General features: G+C 42.3%; 1 protein-coding gene across 3 annotated transcripts in view; it reads right to left on the minus strand.

Annotated features, from left to right (window-relative positions):
• Positions 1–20,967, minus strand: part of TAOK1 (TAO kinase 1) — a 69,512-nt gene that overhangs the window by 11,154 nt on the left and 37,391 nt on the right. For all 3 annotated transcript variants that reach the window (XM_088177172.1, XM_088177174.1, XM_088177173.1), the window contains exons 6-19: positions 20,275–20,371; positions 19,399–19,512; positions 18,544–18,635; positions 15,990–16,083; positions 15,264–15,345; positions 13,249–13,416; positions 12,200–12,403; positions 10,882–11,016; positions 10,068–10,304; positions 9,202–9,330; positions 7,504–7,707; positions 6,780–7,019; positions 2,763–2,975; positions 1,493–1,675 (exon numbers count right to left, since the gene is read on the minus strand). In XM_088177172.1, the coding sequence (XP_088033298.1) occupies positions 1,493–1,675; positions 2,763–2,975; positions 6,780–7,019; positions 7,504–7,707; positions 9,202–9,330; positions 10,068–10,304; positions 10,882–11,016; positions 12,200–12,403; positions 13,249–13,416; positions 15,264–15,345; positions 15,990–16,083; positions 18,544–18,635; positions 19,399–19,512; positions 20,275–20,371 (2,192 nt within the window). The remainder of the gene's footprint in view (positions 1–1,492; positions 1,676–2,762; positions 2,976–6,779; positions 7,020–7,503; positions 7,708–9,201; positions 9,331–10,067; positions 10,305–10,881; positions 11,017–12,199; positions 12,404–13,248; positions 13,417–15,263; positions 15,346–15,989; positions 16,084–18,543; positions 18,636–19,398; positions 19,513–20,274; positions 20,372–20,967) is intronic.

The following is a 20,967-nucleotide window of genomic DNA, read 5'->3' on the forward strand; positions in this document are numbered from 1 at the left end:
TGTCTGCCTCTGGACCCACATGTTTTCCTTTGAGTCACTGCCAAATGACTGGAACCCCACCAAGGTCTCATTGCTGGTGCATGACTTGTGATTTTCATGTGCCAAGACTGCACATATTGCTACAGGAACCTATGAACGCCGAAGCACCATCATTTTTTTTGCTATTCTAAGGCAATATAGGCACACAAACATATAGAAAATTATGCTAGGCGGTATTTTTATCTGTTTTTCCTCTCTGTGAAATAGTACTGCTAAGCTTCTTATTACCATTACTGATGCCAAATCCTTCACAGGGGTTTTCCATGCACAGAGACTTCAATCCTGGTACACAATGGAAGACTTCTACAGCATTGTTGGTTGATGTGGATTTCTTTGAGTCGCTGGCCTCACTGCGGCTTCTAACACTGTGTGCAATACATACTGCTGCCACAGAGCAGGGAGCACTGGCTCACTGTGGCACTTCCTCCCCAAGCAGCTCATGCCACCAGAGGGCAATGCACCTCCAGAAAAATCCATACTTGTGCCGGGCTCTGTCGGGAGCCGGGACCAAAATAACCAGCAGTGGGGTCTAAAGGCAGCTATTGCACACGAGTGACACGCAGGAACTCTGCTTTCACAAATCCATCTATTTCCTGAGAGCAATTGTCTCCTTGCAGAAGACCAAAGCCCAACAGGGCTGTGCTGCCTCCTTGGGGGTGCTCCCTCGGCTGGCCATGAGGTGGAGCAGTGCTCTGTGGACTATCCCAGTATCCATCCACTAGTGCCTGGAAGAATTTCAGTGTAAAGAACCTCAGAGTAATCGCCCTTATTTAATACACATCGATGAACTAAGCTGGTAACTGCTGTGTGAATGGCAATGGCTGACACCTATAGAGCAAGTCCAAAGGGAAAACAATTGCAGAAGGAAGGCTGACAGTCTATTTCCTTTCACCAGTTTTTGGTGCATTTCCCTTCCCTTGGTCCGTGTAGGCTACTCAAAATTCTACACATGTCTGGCACTGCACAGAAAAGCAAACTTCAACAAGGAGCACCTGAATACACGTAGCCAGCTACAAGCTGAGATCTGGGGAGCAGCAGGTGCCCCATGCCTGTGGCTTTGGCTACTTGAGTTTGCTCATAAGACACCATATTTCATAGGGAAATTGCAGCCTCCAGCTTTAGGTTGTTACTGTCTGCTCTCTGATGGGCCAGGGAAGCCAATCTCCAGCTCAGAGACAGAACAGTTCTCTTTCCCTTCTGCCCAGAGAGGTACAACTCCCTCTGGCACACTTCAGGCAGCTCTATCCCAGCCAGAAGCTGCTCACACAGGAGGGCTGAGCTGGCAGAAAGTTTAGTCTATGTGTAACTGAGCTTTCAACCCCAAAGAGATAAACACCCAAATGATCTGTGTTACTATATACAGCAAAGTAAGAGCAGTTTCTCTTGCACTGATAAGTGGAATTTAAGATCTGAAATATGGAGTGTGCTTAGGATGCTCACATGCCCACTTTACCTTCTGCTCCAGGAGGGCCCGGCGGAGGGACACCCTCTGCTCAAGATCACGCAGCTCCCGATCATGCTGGGCTTCTGCCTGCATCTTGATTTTACTCTGATATGCGTTCAGTAGCTCCAATTCTTGCTGCAGCTGCATCTTCAAAACCTGGCACTCTGCTTCCTGTGCCTCATCCAAACGCAGCTGGGAAAGACAGACAATAGAGACGTTTCACCATGGGGTAACCACTGCTGACACTCCAGGGGAGGACCGTGGGGAGGGGGAGAATGGGTTGGGACATTGTTTTCTTAGCAATACAATTGGTCTCTATTGTACTTTGCTTCGCTGAACAGAGGACCTATAGTGACAAAGACTGGTGACAGTGAGCCCACAGCACTGATGCAAGTGATGCTGATGAGCAGTGGCGCCTCAGGAACCACGATCCACACTGCAGAGACCAGACTGCTGGAGGTGCAAACATCCTCAGCTCTCCTTTTGCTACAGGCAAAGAGAAGTTCTCTTGCTCTGTTCAACTGGATTAACCAATTACCTCTACCCAGGAGACTTAAGTCCATAGCCCTGCCAATGCAGGACTTTGGGCACAAGGATATAATTAAATAAACCTAAAAGCAATATGATACTGAACTTTTAACCTTCCCATCATAAGTGAAGCCAGCTACCCTGCCTCACAGCCTTAAATTTGTGTACAAAGTGATGTGAGCAGGATGCAATATGCAAGAATTGCAAAGAAAAGTGCACGTTTAGCTGTAGCAAGGATTTGAAGCATTGCTCATGTGTTCATTCCTTAAAGAAGGAATCTCTTAAAGAAGGAATCAACGGAACTTTCACAACAGTTTGACCTCAGATTTACAGTCAAATCTGTGGACTCCTCCATGACTCAATGAGCATCTTCAACCAGTGGCACATGCTTGGGTTGGTATCATCAACAAATCAAAATCTAAATGAGTTAAGACAGCCAGTTGCACACTATGTAATGATGCTCTAACAGGGATGTTTATGTTGCCATATTACATGCAAAAGCAGTCCTCTGGTCACACAGATGCATCACTTTGCATCTCTACAACAGCAGCTTCAGCTTCAGCCTGCCTGGAGGGGGTGGTAGGTCTTTCCTCTGCATTTGAACTCTGCTTTCTAAACACAGAGGAAGGACTGTGCAGGGAATGGCGTGTGCAGCAAGGAAGCAGAAAGCCTGCTGTCAGGATACAGAGCGGTTAAAATGCAAACATCCCTCTTTGGCTGAGGAACCCTGGGTCCCTCGGAGGCGACTCACAGCTTGTGTAGAGAGCATTTCATTAATGCTGTGATCATACTGCTCAGCCAGGATAGCCAGCTTCCGGGTCTGCTCCTCCTTGAGCCGTTTGAGGACAGCTTTATGTTCACTCTTTGGCGTGGTCTCCAGCAGATGGTTTCTCAGTGCTTTGTACTGTCTGGTTTGGATCTTGCATGTATCCTGAAACTGCTTCTTTATCTGTAGTTCTTTTGACTGGAAAGATGGAGGGGACACAAAGAAAAAACCAGCATGTTTCAAATGAGCGAAATATCCATTCAAATGGATATTTAGGATTACATTAAGGATATGAGTTCAAGAATCCACAAATGTATATTAACATCTACAGTGCAAGGAGGGAAGCAAAATACACAAGAGGCAATGACTATTGCTGCAGCTGCTTTGACACTGCTACTGTGCGAAACAATTACAATACAGACACTTTTATAACAAAGCTCCAGCCTAAATACAGCTGTCTCTGCACAAAGAGCCTCACATTTGTCACTGGACTGGATCCAGTCCTGGGTGTTGCTTTTCAAGAAAAGTTCTTGAGGGACAGGACTAATATTTATTAGCACCAAAAGCCATACTTACACGACTGTGCTTGTATGGCACATATATATGAACAGCACTTAATGTTATGAAAAGAAGCAGATCTGGTGCATGGGAAAGGACAGGAAAAAAGAACAATGCTTTTTCCATTGAGGGTTTGATGAATAAAGACGTATTCTAACCCTTGATATTACGAGCCTGGTTTTCATAAAGAAACCCAAAGACTAGATGCTTTAAAATGTACACCACAAAACAGTAGTATTGTGCTGGTCTAGCAAACAAAACAATTCCCCAGTCCCACTGGAGGCTTACTGGAGACAGAGTTTTCCTCCCTTTCAACTTGCTAACATCTCTGTATTGTTTAGAGACATAGCTGTGACTGCACATAGGGTTGAGGGACACCAATCCTGGAAAAGGTATTGGGATCCAGTTTTGCTGTATGACCTTGAAAAAATTATTTCTTTTCTTTTACCTGCCTTCAGAGCAGCCTGTGAAGTTTTAACATGTACTAAGTGTTTCAAGATCATGAAAAGGAAGGTGTTCTGGAGTTCTCTGTATCTTTCTATGGGATAGCTGGCAGGGATACTACTAACAAAGCAAAACCCAGAAGTGATGAGTGATGACTGTTAACTGACAGATGGTCAAGTTCACCATGGTAAGAACAAATAAATAAATAAAAAAGATAAATAAACACAAATCACTAAAATCAGACATGAGGGCCTTCCCATTGTTAGGCACCATGCCAAATCCTGAAGCACTACAGGCACAAACAGCACAGGACCAGATTACTGCTGGAGTAAGTTGGAAGAGCTCTGGGATCTGAACCAGTGAGGCAGATCTCTGTGCATGGCCACATCAGCCCCTCCACTGTCTGCTCCTGGCATTAACTCAAGGTTCAGTAGGGCAGGTGATAAACACAGCACTTGCAGCCACCTCAAAAAGTGCAGTGGGATCAAACAGCACACCCAGCCCATGCAGACTATGCTGCATAAAACAATAACACTTTGCTAACCTGATGCAGAGAACAGGACAAAGATGGGTTTCATTCAAATCAAAACATGTATCATGAAGAGGAATGCATTACTTTTAACCTTTCTGAATTTCACAGAAAGTTATTTCCTTCCAGGAAACCTTTAAGGTTGTTTCTCACTGCCCTTAAGGGAAGTGTCAGCAGGTTACACATTCCCATCAGGGACCTGGTCACAGCAAAACACTATCAACCTATTTTGTCCTCATTTTCTGTGAAGTCTTGCTTGGACACCAGACTGTTTACAGGCTCTCAATCCAAAGGCTTTAACAACAGGAAACAGAAGGGAGGGGTAAGATTTCCAGTCAGACTTCTGACAAGATCATTTTGACCTATTATTGTGAAATACCAGCAAGAGGGTATTTGCATCACAATTAACACACTTGAAATAATAACAGCCGTTTTCACTGAAGGGTGAATTCTAGTTATGGGTCCTTCTGGTGCTGTCATAGAGCAGACACTGACCGTTAAAAACCTGCTTCCAGGACAAAGGGCCTCACTAAATAACAAAGGGAAAGCCTGAAATGTGCCCTTGAGGGAAAACGTTGCTGGGGAGAGAAACTGAACAAATGGTCAAATTATCTATTCAATTAAGAATACTTGCCTGCATTAGTCAGAAGCAGGAGAAAGAGTTAATGCTAGAGAACAGCCTCGATAAAGAGGGGATTGTGCTACAAACCCAACGGTTGTCCAGGGCTGTGCTGTTAGCACTGCGTGTACGCAGAGGTGCAGGATTGACAGCTCAAGCCTGAAATCCTTCACTAATCACAGAACAGCCATGCAAAGCAAAGTGCAAGCTTTCCATGCTCCCTGCAAAACGCTCCAGCCCTGTCCTCCCTGGAAAAGGGAAGGGGCTGGAGAGTCTGCAGAGGTGAGAGGGCAGCCAAGCCCCTGCAGCACAGAAGTACCAGAGATCCTGCTGTCCTGACAGCAGCCGGGGAAGGAGAACGGACATGCTGCCCACTCGTGTTTGCACCACATCACCTTGGGGAGGCAGAACTCATTCATGCTAATCTCAGAAGGATAAACCTAATACAGCTGCTTCGGTTTTATTCAGCTCAGAGTGCAGCACAGCTTCCCTGTGAAGTCATCTGCTATTTATACACTATATCCTTGGAGATTCTCAACAGTGATCAGATGGTCCCTTGTTCTCACAAGCCAGGTTTTCACGATTTAATATTATTCTAATATTGACAAATCAGGTATAATTTTTTCTTTTCTGAAGTTCTGTTTTCAAGTTGGTTATTTTCTCTGTAAGAAGATAACTTGCAGGTGGTGAAAACTAAGTCAGATGGAAAATATCATGAAGAGGAAACATGTAGAACAACAAAGAAACCCCATGCTCAGTATGCCATACACTCATTTTGTTACTGGCACAGCTGAACGCTGGGTGGAGAGAAGAACTCTGCCTCCTCAAAGGAAATGTACCAGGCAGCTTTGTGAAAGGCCTTAAACACCCTTCTCAGACACTTCAGAATAAACCACTGGACTTCTTCGGATGAAGTGAAGGCTTAATTGAAAACACTAAAAGCCTCAATCACAGAGGCCCCATAATTCTGGTCAGCCACCACAGCTACAAGGGCAGCATGAGAAACCCAGGAGAGACACACAGCGAAGGTCAGTGCCAGGAGCTTCCTGAGGACACTGCACTTGGCTGGTGTCTCTCTCCTCCCCTCTCCCCACTTGTCACCATGCCATCTTTTTTAATATAAAAACACTAACCAGGTGAATTAGCCAAGACTGAGAGTGCAGTTCATTTTGATGCACACAGCAACACAAAGCTTTTGGGTTTTGTTTTTAAATTACACTGCTTCATTACAGAAATACTGATTTTATTTTTGTATATGGGGGAGAGAAGGATCAGAAAATGGTGTAGGAGGGGAAAAAAAAAGCAGCGTACTGTGAACATTAAATGGATTTTAAACTACCCCAGAAAGGAAGGGACATTTCTGAGAAGAGCTTTTGAAAGAACAGGAGGGACTAGTGCTGCTGTGACCTGCCTGCAATACCCTGTAACCCTTATCACCACAGCTACGGTGCTCTTCAAGTTAACGAGCTTCAAATCACCTTAGCCCTGCCTGCACTGCAAACAGGCTGTAATGGACCACTTTTCCATGGAACACTTTTCCAATACCAGAAGCTTACACCAGAGTTCTTACATCCCTTAATGCCTCTGGAGTTCCTACACCCCTTAATACCTTTGGAGTTCCTACACCCCTTAGTACCTTTGGAGTTCCTACACCCCTTAGTACCTTTGGAGTTCCTACACCCCTTAGTACCTTTGGAGTTCCTACACCCCTTAGTACCTTTGGAGTTCCTATATCCCTTAGCACCTTTGGAGTTCCTATATCCCTTAGTACCTTTGGAGTTCCTACACCCCTTAGTACCTTTGGAGTTCCTATATCCCTTAGCAGCCCCGGAGCTCCTACACCCCTCAGTACCTTCAGGCTCTTGGGCTGCTGCCGGACCTCCATGACGTGCTTGCGCCGCAGCTCCCGCTCCCGGCGCTTGTTGTACTCCAGCTGGTTGGTGAGCTCGGTCTGGTGCTGGAGCCGGATCAGCTCGCAGCGCATCTTCTGGATGGTGCTGAGATGGCGGAACTCCAGCTCCTGCATGGACTCGTGCTGACGCAGCAGCATGGCGTGCTCCAGGTCCTTCTGTGTCTGCCTTTTGTTTAGCTCCTAGCAGGAGGACAGAGGGAATTATTAGGCTCTTTGTACTTACTTGGATTTCCGTTGACAAAGTGACATTTCACTTTGTTCGCAAGGGCATTTCTCTTTCCAAGGCATCTGAGGACAGACCACAGAGTTTCTTGGTCTTATCAGTAGCAGACAGCCACGCCACCGGTAGTTTTTCCTTCCTCATTTCACTTTTCATCTTCCTGTTCTAGATGCTCAACAGGATTCACAGTAAGCATTTTCTGTTAACTGTTCTATCTGATGATTTTTTGGACCTAATAATTCTCCTGCAATAGGGAATTAACCTGTACACCGGATGTCACAGGGATTACCAGATAGCACTGCAAAGCATCCAACCACTGTTCTACCAAAACACTTTGGATGTGATAACGAACAATTCTGGTTGATTTGAGCTGGACTGCAGGTGCTCCTGTGAGATGCAGTTGATACAGGTGCATCCAGGTCTCATCTCTGCCTGTTCCCTTACCTCCCGAACCAGGTCCTGCTCCAGGTTATGGCGGCCCAGGAGCATCCTTCTCTTGAAGCGGCGACACTCCAGCTCCAAGTATTGCCTCTGACGCCTCAGTAAGTTGGCCTCTTCTTCTGCCTGGAAATGCTGGATGTTCTCCTTCTGCTTGGAGAGCCACTCCTGCTTCTCCTTCTTTGGAGTGCTCTGGTTTTCATTCAGCTCCTGATAATGGCAAAGTAATTAATTGTGGAATAGTTACATTAAGTTCCTTGGCATGAACTGGACAGACCTGACTAACAAACTACTGAACTATGTTCTACCCTCTCTTCTCAAGGTTGGTGCCATCTCAGCCTCTTCAAAATACATCACATCACATAAAGAACACTAAGGAAATACCAGGAGACAAGTCACAGTGGAGCAGATTCAACTACAGCTTTTTTTTTTGCACTGTCCAAAGTACTGGTTTATGTCCAGTTTCCAGACCTACGTATCAGTTGCAAACGTTAAAATGAGGAGCTGCCACAGGACTGGCAGAAGGAAAGTGTTGTTGTCCTGTTTTCAAACAAAACTCCAGCCACAAGAAGCACATCAGGAATTTTTTTGTGTCTTGCTTGACCAGAGTACATACCCATTTTACATCAAGGCAGAGCTGCTCACTGAGATACCATAACTCACAAAGACAATGTAAAGAAATTCACAGATAAATCTTGGAGTTTCCACATTTGTACTATACAGCTTAACGTACCTTTGGCAAAAGACTCTGCTTGCTTGAATTACATACTAAAGATGCCCATGCAGTAATTAAGACTTGTTGTGATACATTTCCACTGAAGTATGAGACAGAACTCCTCTGTATTTCATCAGTGTTTCTTGGTGCTCTGTGATCTACTGCCCACTTAGAAAAAGATTCTATGTTATTATAAAAAGCCCACGCTACCGTAGTTTTTGTTAGATCTTTCTTGGCTCTGCTGCTCTTTAGCCTTTTTTTTTCTCCTGGGAAATGCCTATGTTTGGGAATATTTCCCTTTGGAGCAAGTTCCAAAGTAGTGTCACACAAGTTGATGGTTGAGCATTAAACGGTTCTTTCAAAAAAATTATTTATAGTGTTTATGGATTCACTCACAAAAAGAATTGGGAAGTTTGATTCTACAGTTTCTCTGCATTTTCACAGAGATTTCAATTTTCACCAAAATGCAATGATTATTAAATGATTACACAGATTTCGTCATTAAAATTATTAAGTGATTTACAGGTATTTTCCTTACAAAAAAATGCAGATCATCTTTACTGCTCTGTTTTCTTGCTCCTGTACAGGAATATCATTAAGTGATAAGAAACTTCACTAACTGCTGCAGGGAATGGCCACTACCTGCAACAATGTATGAGAAAACTCTTCATGACCTTTCATAAACTACCATTTTTCATTCCTAAGGATTGCCAAATTTGCATGTTTCTGGCTAAAAAACAGTATTAAACAATGGAGAGGCTTGTACTTTCACAAGATAAATACACAGGTGTCAATAACTAACTAAATAAATTCTCTTACTCGAAGGTCAAAGATATGAAACAAATATAGTACACACAGGACTCACTCTGCTCATAAAATGCAGAACTCACTGCAATCCTGTGGAAGATCTGTGGTGCACAGTGTCACTTATTTTCACATGTTCACCATTCTCACACCATATCACACATTTCTCATTGGAGATGAATTACCTCTTTCAGCTGCTCTTTACGGAGTTTATATTCTCTCTTCTGGGACTCCAGGAAACTGTTCAATTCTTTTTTCTGTTGGGCCTGAATGTGCTGTTGAAACTTCTTTTCTTCATTGGCCATCACTTTAGCCTACAGCAAATCCAGCAGCAAGTTAGTCTGAGTCCCAACAGATTACAGGTCATGTCCAGTTTCAGCCTCAAGACCCAGCACTCGTCACCACAATAATCACCACATCCCTGGACAAGTCCAAGTCAGAGGAGCTTGTCCTCACTCTCTTCTCATTCCCCATCCCATCAAGGCACCCAGTGCCACATTCCCTCAGCCCTATTGTTCAGCTAATCTTGCCTAACAAAGTCAAAACGTTACAATAAACTATATCCTCAGCCTTACACCAAGAGATCAGAGATGAACAAAAATCGATAATAATTGCTGCAGGCAGCACCACTTCATTATCAATTATTTAAAAGCACAGCCCTCCCATATCCATACACAGCTAGACAGTGAACATTTAAGTGTAGCTGGCACATTTCTCCGCAGGCTAATCTGCCTCCACAACACTCAATGGCAGGCAATTATTGACAGCACAGACATGGCAAGAGAGAGGAAACCCTCAGTGTTTTTTCTGGGGTCAGGATTCTAACATTCAGTGTAACCCACTGCCATGAAGGACATACCTTTCCTCGAGTTACATAACCCCTTAGTGTAAGGAGGTGATGTATTCACCTTTTTCTAATTAGTAATTTGCTTGGCTCCTGAAAACAAGACATGTCAGAGTCCACACTGTCATCTCTGCATCAGTGAGGTGAAGTGGACAATTCAAGGTAATTAACAAACATGGGTTGGTCTGATAAACCATAACCTCCTACCTCTTTTTCCATGGCTGCTTGGTGCTTTTTAATTAGCTTTTCCATTTCTGCAGCAAAATTGTTACGCTGTGTTTCGAGATCTTTGTCCAACCTGAGGCGGTGCTCATCCATCTCTGCCTTCAGTTTATTCTCTAATGCCATCAGTTGCTTCTGGTGCTGCCTTCTCATACGTTTATATCCAGACATCTGCTCTCGGAGCTCAGAGTCTTGCTCATGTTCCTGCATTTGCCTTGTCACCTAGGAAGATAACCACATCGGGCCAGAGGAAGTTAATGCTGCTTAATCTGCTTTTCAGCAGTCTTCAAACCACAAAAGACAACAATTCAGTTTAGAAATATGATTTTGTTGTAAAGAAAAATACATATCCTAATGGCAGCAGAGTAGATTAAAAACCTCAATTCTACTGTAGGAGATAAGCTCACATGGGCTCCAGCAGAAAAACAGTACAATTGTTAGAAAGCTGGTACTAAATAATGGCCTTTTAGCCTAATACAATGAGGGTGAATACCTACACACACACACATGCACAAATATTCATAACATGCATATGAAAATAAAAACCAGTTCATTATAATAAATGGTTTCCTATGTTCTACTTCGGATTTGGGACTATTTAATATACACAAATTACATCTGCCCAGGTGTCTCACTGAAGCTTTTATTAAGCGACACTAAATTATTTCAGTGACAGCATCTCAATCAATGAAGATAGCTCATATTGTGGTGATATTCTGAAAGCTCTGAGAAGTTGCACAGAGCTGTGTTCAAGGCATCCCCTCCTGCAGAGCTCTGCCCAGACCAGCCCTCCACGTACCAGCGACGCTGTGCGTATGGTAGCAAAGTGCTCCCGGTTGCGATAATGAGACTTGTGGCGAGATACTTGGGGAGGAGACTGGGGTTCTGATGCCCTCGTCCGAGGATCCGACTCCTCTCTGTAGTTCTCTTCCTCCTTATCAGTAAATATTAATGTCAGAGAATAAAGAGAAACTGTGTTACTGAAGATTTTTAATTTCGGCCTTTTTATTTTAAAAGGAAGAAAAAGAGCATTTTACGTTCATCAGCCCTGCAATATTCTCCTGCCAATGATGGTATACACTGCAAAAGGAGTTCTGATCTACGACCTTTGCTTTCAGAAATCTCATCGTGAATTTTTATTACTATGAGGAAAATTACTAATTTAAGTTGAAAATGAGAAAAAAAATGGAAAACTGAAAGCTGTGTTAAACAGTTTACTTCAACAAAATGTAAAAGCTATAAAGAAGATTTTATCAAGTCTGAAAGACAAAAACAACATCTTTGTAGCTCTGAAAGACAGAGGAAGATTTTCATTACACCCACTGCAGAAATACCTCAAAGCAAATTTTAAAATTTGTCATGGTGTATTCCACATTCTTATTTTGAGTTTGTCATTCATCACAGAGCGATCACTAGTTAGATATGATACACTAATTAACTCCCTGAGGAAATACCTGTGTCTTTGTTGCATATCTGGGCAAAGAACAAGACATTCTAGCCACACCTATCATTAGCCATGGAAACGGTAGTGCTTTGAGCAATCGAGTGATAACCCCTCCATGGCAAGAGCAGCCCAGCTCAGAGGGCACTCCCCAGCCTGCCCTTCAGCTGGCAGAAGGAAAGCAGCGAAGTGGTTTCCGCTGCATTTTTTTTTCCTACACTTTATTCATTAACAAAATATTCAAATCAAGTTCTGGGAAGCTGGGTGCTGCAGAATTGATTTCAGCTTCTACTGTAGGTCCTGACTTTAAGAATTCTCTAATGTGGAGGTAAAAAGGGAAACTTCCACATCCCCTTGTCCCACAAGGCAGTGCTATGAATGTTAAGGGTATCCACCAAACAAACCTATTTATAATCTCCCATTCCAACTCCTCCTGATAAAGCAAACTGCTTTTGAAACAATTCCATTAGTAAAATAATTTTTAGTGAATTAACAAAAATAAAAGATCTTCGCAGCTACTTTTCCAGGTCTCCAGTGCACATTCGTCTATATATTTGGGGCACAATAATATAAACTGCAGATAATGACTTGGGAACGGGAACAGATGACTTTGTGACAACCAAATTCTCTCCCACTTTACACCTTCGAAGTTCTGCAGTAAGAATCCAGTGCTTACCGGCTTTAAATGAATGACAGAGCTATTTGACATCACGGTGTGGTCCCCCTCCATCATATCCAGCTCACTCTTATCATCCGAGGCATCTGGAAGACTGTTAACACTACTGCTTTGGCTACTGGCACTGATAGACATACTAGGAATGGACTGATTACTTCCCACACTGTTCACTGTTCCCGTCCTGCCCACACCATGATCTTGTTCCTAGGAGAAAGTAATCAGAAATAAAATTCAAACCTATGCCAGTGGTACCTGTGGACACTACCAAATGGAACGTTCATTTCATTTCTCTCTAAAGGTATCCACCTGCCACGTCATGGCACTTTCCACCCTCCAGGCACTGCCATGAAACATTTTTCTTGTGGGATGCTGGAGAAAGAAAGAGTCAGCCTTGTCAAGATTAACTGGCTGATGTCAGATTCTTTTCAACAGCAAGCCTGTTAGCAAGCTGAACTCTATCATGTATCAGTCACAGTGTGTCACCATAAAGTGCTGTGACACCAGCACCACCTGAGTGCTCAGCTGGGACCCTGCACCTTGCAGGTTCCTTTCTGTACACAAGAACTGGAATTCAGAGTCTCTATCTCTGCTTGATGACTGCAGCACTCAACCCAAAAAAAGGGAAATCAAGTTCCCTGATGACCTGTTTTTCTTATTTATTTTTTTTTTAACAAATCAAGTACAAATCTCTATGCCTTAAATTTGTAACATTCGCAGTACATATGGTCAAAACAGAGGGTTAACTGCAGTTGCTAAAGAGTCCTCATGAAGCCTCATAAACAGGCAAAGAAAGTGAGGATTTACAGGACTGGAAGCTGACTGTTCAAGCATGAACACATGGCACTACTTCTTGCCAGCACTAGGCATCTACCCTGTTTGTCCTTGTTTGTGCCTTGAGGTAGCTTTATTCCAAGCACAAAGAGGGAGACAGTGTTTACAGCCAGGTGTGTAAACAGCCTCCCTTCGTTTCAGCAATATCTGAATTGTGGTTATTTAAATGACAGTCTCATTTTCTCTGCTTCAGTGATGAAATCCAGCATTTCTCTCACCTCCTCCTCTTCCTGTGTTTCCACTGCAGGGCCATTGTGGGCCTCCTGGAAGAGGAGCTTCTTCATTTTACGATACTGCAGGTTGTCCAGTTCTCTCACCGCATCCTTTGTTCTCTGAATCAGATCTATTAACACTGTTTCTGGCCGCTCTCGAAGAACAAACATGTGCTGCAGAACACACAAATAGCTGAGTGGCCTCTCATGCCTCCAATGCACACGCTTTGAGGACACAGTGATGAGCTCTAGTTGGGTTTATTAGCCCTCTTCCCTGCACAGGAGAACACCTTCACAGCTAACACTGGCATTATTTTCAGACTTTGCAATTCAGATAGAATTCAGAATGATTGTACCAAAAAATAAAGGTGTAGAAACCCAGAAATGGCATTTAACATGCCATGAAAACTTGCTCACTATAAATCTAGACTTCAGAGACATTATCTACTTGTAGTTTAGTGAAGGAAGAGCAACAAATACTAAATAAAAGCTAAAGGTGCTAGACTGGCTAGTATCTTTAACCAAATGTTAATTAACTCATCAGCTAACTCTCAGCATAAAACCCTTTTCCTTGTTTAGAAAAGCTTGGGAATTAAATATTCATCATACAGCTCTGAGTCATAAAATAGGCTGTGAACCTTAGAGCCTGGTCCTGGAACGTTCTGCTCTTCTCTTGGAGATACTCACCACATTTCTCTGCAAAGGTGGCTACATTTTCCCAATAGGTAAAATAAGAACTGTCTATGTATGTCAGAAGCAGCTTTTGCAGTCTCCAGATGCAATGTCCTGTGCAAGCATGAGTCATTATTAACACAACCACTACTTTCATTTTGTTCCTTTGGAGAACTGCAATGCTGTTTCCAACATGGCACATTCCCTACCTGTCCCTGTAAAGTGGCATGCAGCTGTTTCAAACTATAGTTATGGAAGGAATATGTTCCCAAACGTTTCATTTCTATCAATGTTCTCTTTAAATGCAGCACATTGCTCAAAATAAAACCAATCTGTAGAATTCTGAAATGGCAGGACTACACACCCACACCAAAACCTTTCCTGGATAATTGCATTTACTTTATGAATAGACAGTTTTCAAAGAGGCACAAGTCCTCAGAGCCATTTTTAGGTAAAAACATGCAAAAAGGTGCTGATAAAACCTTCATAAATAGCATCCATTTCCCTGCAATGCAAAAAATTTGGAAAAACACTGTTTAGCAGAAACAGGGCCAGGATAAAAAGAAACCCAAAATGTCAGAAGCATTGTAAAGAGAATGACAAGTTAGCAAAATTCTGAATGCCACCTGATGCCACAAAGGAAATCCATCAAAGTCACAGCAAAAAGCAGCTCCAAAACCCAATTTCTCTGTGAGTTCTGTTCACATGTCAGCCTTTTGCAACAATCTACCCCACTGGTTTTGTCTTCAGACTACAGTGAGCAAAGCCAAGTACCTGCAGCATTCAGGAGCACAGATGAAGAATTAGAAAAGAAGCTAAGAAATAAAGCAAGAGCAAGCCAGCAGACTGCTGAGGCTTTTTCATGCCAAGGAAAAACACAGGGAGGAAAAACTGCTTTCTTTTGCCCCATTTTCCCCAGCACTGGATTTTAGGTACTGTGTAAAGCACACTGGAGTGCTCTATAGCACAGAACACAGAGGGAAGTAACAAAAGGTATTTGTTAGCTAACGCACAGCAGCTCTGTCAGGATTAATTATAATCACTGGAACGATTGAGTTTACAAACTAAAATCTCAACAACTCGATGGTCATCCAGTGTCACTTGGTGGAGTGACCTTCTACGATGAGTACTCCAAGGCTGGCTTGGAAAGTCACCTGGAGAACACTCAGACACTGCAGACAGGCAGTAAAGCCAGGGCTGCCAGCTGAGTACAGCCAACAGGACTCTCAGCTCAAAGATGTTTGAGCATCATTAACTATAACCTTATACACTAGGTGAGACAGATCATCATCACAGGGCACAGCCCCTTTTAATACCACATGGAAAACAGAAAGGACAAGCAAGCCAACCTTCAGAAGCTCCTCTGATGTAGGCCTGTCTTGAGGAATTTTCTGGAGGCAAGAATCTACGAAGTTTCGAAAATAATCAGACCTGTGTCAAGGAGAGGAAAAAAAAAAACCACCTAAGTTAATGGCCCAGTTAAATTCATTAAGCAGTCAAGATCCTCATATCTGGATGTTTGTAGCTCCTAGGCCAAGAACTATGGTTCAGTAAGCCATAATTAGGAAGTTTTTAACTTTTGAAATTAGTTTACTGTATTTGCTGTTTTCAAAAGACAGTTGTTGAGGCTGGGAGGCACAAAATGTTACTACTGTGCTTTATTCTTCTAAAGTTTATGCAACAGACACTTGCCACACACAAGCTGTGTCTTCACTTTGCAAAGCAATACTTCAACAAAACAGGATTTAGAAACTGACAGTGTGGTTTGTGATAAAAAAACACTAAAACCCACAGTTTTGGCTAGCTTGGGAGCTTCAAAAGTTTACTGACCCATGAACAGAATTTTTTACAGGATCTTAAGTTCTTCCAGCAGCCTGTCCTGCTCCTACACTGAAGAGTCTCAAATGTATATTTAATAATTGGTCAATTTTGTGTACAAAATGTATAGTGAATCTAATGAGAACCTTCCAGCTCACATCCTCCCAACAGGACTCCAGCCATTTCAAGAACTCAGCATGACAAAGCACTCCATTTACAGCGATCCCCTACAACATTCCTCCCTCAGCAATACTCACCATTCATTAGACTGTAGTGTAGGGGATTCATTCTGCGCTATGTGATATAAGGCACTCATTGCGTTCATGTTAAACAAAGGAGGCTTCCTTTCCGCTGCACACAAGAGAAAAGAAGTTTTTATATAGGAGATAGTCTCATGTTGTTGCTCCTTTTTTTTTTTTTTTACAGTTTACATCCTTTTAAAAAAAAACCACATCAGCAAAATCCCTACTGCCTGAACATGGAACCCCAAACCAACCCTACCCTGCAATCAGACAGATATGTTGGCATACGTCCTGTGCCATTGCAGAAGATGAAAGGCCTTTGAAGATCAAATGCCTTGTCCTCTCAAGCTTTTAAATTACGTGGTTTATCATAGTTGAGTTCTCTGACTCATTGTAATGTACTAAAATAAGAGTAAGTTAACAGTAAGCTCTATACTGGGTGTTTAGCCACTAAGCATTCTTGGTTTCATACACCCCCCTTTTGTTTTTTTTAATCTACAGTTGCTAAAAAGTTAAGGAATATTTATTTCTAGCAGGACAGCAGTGATGAAGAAAAAGCTGGTTACAAGAACCATCAAATCACACTTAACTGACTAAGCACATGAGCAGGAAGTCAGCAACAGGCCAACTCTTTATACTATTTTGAGAGTTGCCTTCTCTTTGGCTCTTCTCTCTTTCAAGCTTGTGTTACTCTTATAGACTGACACAGCATGAAAGCTTAATGAGGAAGGAGATGATCTCACTGTAACAACAAAACTGAAGCTTCATCAGAATGTTTATGGGGCAAACTTTATAAAGCTCAGCCTCGCCATAGACATTCCAGAGAAGCTGGTCAGGCCGCGAGGACGTTCCTACAATACTGAAAACGCAACAGAAAACTTTCCTTCCCCAAAAAAAAAATAAACAAGGAAAAAATAATGCTACTTTTCTTAGTCTGCTCCTCAGTTCTAAGTTGAATACTAGTGCTGAACTATGGATCAGAGATCATGGTTCACTCATGGCTATGGCAGGATGGACTACAATTCCTCAATGCCCTACAAATTCCTCAGAATGGGTAAACTGAGGACTTAAGTCTTGCCTCAAATTCAGCACTTTACCTCCTCTAATCTGTCAGATAACTAGTTGCTGCTATCAAGGATCAGACAGATTATTCATTAAACTATTTTACCTGACAGTTCTCTCTACCTTCTCTTAGCTCACCTGAATAAAACAGAAATCTTCTGGAAACCCTGAAACTAAGCCCTCAATAAGACCATTTCGAAAACTAAGTGATAATTTGAGAAGACTACCAGACATCTCATTTCCCTGCTGTCCTCTCATGCTTACTCAAAGCATCACAAATGAGCCAGGCACAGGGACCCAGCCTACAGTGCTCTGCTGTGCTGACCTAGTCTCACCTCCCACCACGCTAGCAGCCGTAGACGAAGCCCAACACGCTTCATCCTGCAAGAACGCAGCGTGCAGGACTCCCGGGGGTGTGGTGGCCATGAGCTCACTGCATTCCTGGAGCCCTGCAGCCAGCCAAGTCTCCTTACTGCACTCAGAGCAGGATTTTGTCATGACAGTCACACCCCTTCAACTTGCTTTTTATTGGCAACCAAAAAAAAAAAAAAAAAAAACCAACAACAACAACAAAAAAATTGCTCTGAAGAAAGATTCTATTTCGCGTCCTGGAAGAAAATGAAGTTGACAGTTTGGAATGCCAGACAGCATTTTTAGCTAAACTGTGCAGTTCACATGGATTAGTGTGCTCCTGAGAGCTCTCACTGCCTGGCTGGGCTGCTTCTCCATGGAGGTCGGGTTGGAGCAGGAGCAATCAGATCTGACAAGGATGGGAGGACAGCCTCAGGTGCATGGGAGCAGTGGCGTGCATGGTGTGCTTCAGCAAGGGCGTTTTTGTTCCAAGAAAACACAACGTGTTTTAATTTAAACAGAATGCCATACTAACAATGGCCCTTTAAACTCACATCCTGATTTTAAGGGCCTGTTTTAATGGCAGTGCTATCATTTCTTTAGGCTTTGAGTTTCAGGTTGCCACTTTGAAATTGGATTATTTAGTATCTTTTCGTTTAAGGAAAAAAAAAAAAAATCTATTCAGAAGTGACAACACACACTGAATACAGCTTTGAAGTTGTCCACTTCTCCAGAACTTCATCACTGCAGAATTTGTTAATGTATGTTAAATTTTCACGGAAAAAATATCAACTTATAGCACTAAATATATCTCCACACTGGTACCTTTAATGGCTCACTTCTAAAGCTGTTCAGCAATTGACTGTTTTTCAGTTCAGAAGTTAACTGCCTCTCCCACAGAATGTGAACACCCTTAGTGATATCACCTGGCTACTCTCTTTGCCTATGCAACTTCTTCTTCAGGTAATGAAAACACCAGCTCCATAAACATCAAACTGGAGACTTGGTCTTGAATTCTAGGAAGTACATTTTGTTCTTTAAAACTTAAGCCCAGAGAAACCAGGATAAAAAAGGGAGCACAAATTTTCTGCACTGTGATTCAGCCGAGTAAGTTCTAGGTATTAAATAACTACATTTTTCAAAGTAAATAACTTACCTAACTCAATACAGGTAATTCCAAGAGACCAAACATCTACTTTGCCATCATACTGCCCTTCATCCATGGCTAAAATCACTTCTGGGGCCATCCTAAGAAAAGAAATTGGTGTTCAAAATAGGCAATGGAATACATTCTCTTCATCAGTATGAAATAGGCTGTTTCCCTGATTTCAGCTGTCATAAACAAATAATTCCCCAAGCGATCAGGTATGGCCATGGGACACTGGGAACAAAGACCAGGCACCCACACTAGTGCAGGCCTGCAGAGCCTGTGTGATGTCTCCTGTGCTTTGCCCAGCTCTCCATTTTTGACTATCACCACATTCTGACCCTCCCACGCTTCCAATAGATTAGCTGGCTGACCAACTCTGGTGAAATAATTATAACGTGCAGTAGAGTAAACACCACAGATCAGGTGTAAGAGATCAAAAGCATACAAGGGATCTGCAAAGGGGCTGGTTCAGTGAACCTGGCCTTTCCTATGAAAGAAAAAACACTTCAGTTATTTCAACAACCAGACGCGGTGAGAACACATGAATTGTTTAAACCACTGGGGGGAGTGATTAAAATATATTACACATGATTCAATCCCACCTCTACCACTTTAGGTCAGTCTAAGCAGAACAGTAAAATATTTTTATTACTTTCTGTGAACTACAAACACAGAGATATACAATTTCTTGGAACTCAGAGCCTACTGACTATTTAAACTTTTTTCCTAACAAAGTACATTTTATCACCACCACAACTGGAAGATTATAAAACTAGCTCAAATAAGCCCAAGTACATTAAATAGCCAATACATGACCCTTTTAATTCACAAAGCCAGAAGTAAGTAAAACTCTTGGCTTACCAATATGGCGTCCCCACAAATGAGTTGGCAGGAGATGCTATGGAAGCAGACCCAAAGTCAGCAAGTTTCACCTGTCCTGGCTCTGTCAGCAGGATGTTCCCTGCCTTGATATCTCTGGTGACAGAATACAAGTGTCAGTATTGCTCCTCTCCAAAGAAAATTCTCTATTGGACAGACTATGAAACACACCAATATTCACATGTTCAAGCAGCAAAATATTCACATTTCCTCCAAACACAAAGTCTTTAACCATTAGGTTAATTGTTTGAAGTAGCCCATGATTTTGGATTCTTTTGTCTTACACGTTAGTCTTAATGTCTGCCTTAAAAATGAACTTTAAATGGCACAACAGGATAAGCTTCACATACAGTTCAACAAAATCTTCTGAATCAAGTATGTCCTTTATCAAAGTTTTTTAGAAGGACTTAATAATGCAATTCAAATTCTTCATCCTACTAAAACACAGAAGCTTCTTTAAACACACAGAACATTGGCATCCCAAATTTACTGTATCCTTCTTAACATGTGTGTTTGTGCAAACTAATTTTTAATGAATTAGTGCTCTCCCTGCCCCAGCATTCTCGGCCTTGCAGTTCCTACAAACTCTTTGGTGCACTTGCTATTCACTCTGCACTGAAAAAGTTTAGCAGATTTGAAGGAATTCTGCAGAAATTATGAACAGCAGCTGTAAGAGACAGTGCATGTGCAGATACAGAAATTGCTAGTGTTTAGACTACTATAAATCACTTGTTTGGGAGCATATGGGTACTGTGAAAAGAAAATCTCTGCTTACAATGTTGAATTTGGGACAGAGGGGATACAATCAACAAAATACATTACATGTGAGTATGAGACAAGAGAAGTATAACCACTTACCTATGGATCATATTGTGAGAATGCAAGTATGCTAATCCCTGGAGAGCACCATGGGTAATTGCTGCTATTTCCACTTCTTGCAATGGCTTTTTATGAACTTAAGGAAAGAATTTATGTGAAATTCAATATTACAGAAAACAATACAGTTTGCAGCATGCAAGCCAGTCCTGTTAACAATGTAAACAGAAATACTAGAAGTTCATTTTCACTAGGTTCAGTATTAGAAGCAAATGTAAAAATAGTTCACAGAGTACATTCTATAATCAGATGTAATCTTCTAACAGTAAACCAGCTATTTACTACCAAAGAGACCACTCTCCAACCATAAACTACATTCCTGTCAGTTATGTGACCATTCTCCCAAGTAACTACTTGAGACTCAATATCCAGTTTTCCATTAATGAAGTGAAACCCCAAACCCCAGAAATTTACAGCAATTCACACACAGATGAATTGTAGCAACAGAGATGAGATTCTGGCAGCTCAGCCTGTGGTCCTGAGATGCTTCTGGCAAGGAAATTAACAACTTACTGGCCCTACATATCTCTTCAAAGAAAGTTCACTATAAGAAGCCTCATAGAAAAAACGACCATTTAATGAAAGACCTCATAAAACAGAACCACAACACTGCTGTAGTGCTATTCTAGTTAGCAGGCCTACAGCTGTTAGTAAGCATCAGGATCAACAGCAAGG

The sequence above is a fragment of the Sturnus vulgaris genome, chromosome 21, assembly GCF_052056855.1.
Source record: "Sturnus vulgaris isolate bStuVul1 chromosome 21, bStuVul1.hap1, whole genome shotgun sequence".
Classification (NCBI taxonomy): domain Eukaryota; kingdom Metazoa; phylum Chordata; class Aves; order Passeriformes; family Sturnidae; genus Sturnus; species Sturnus vulgaris.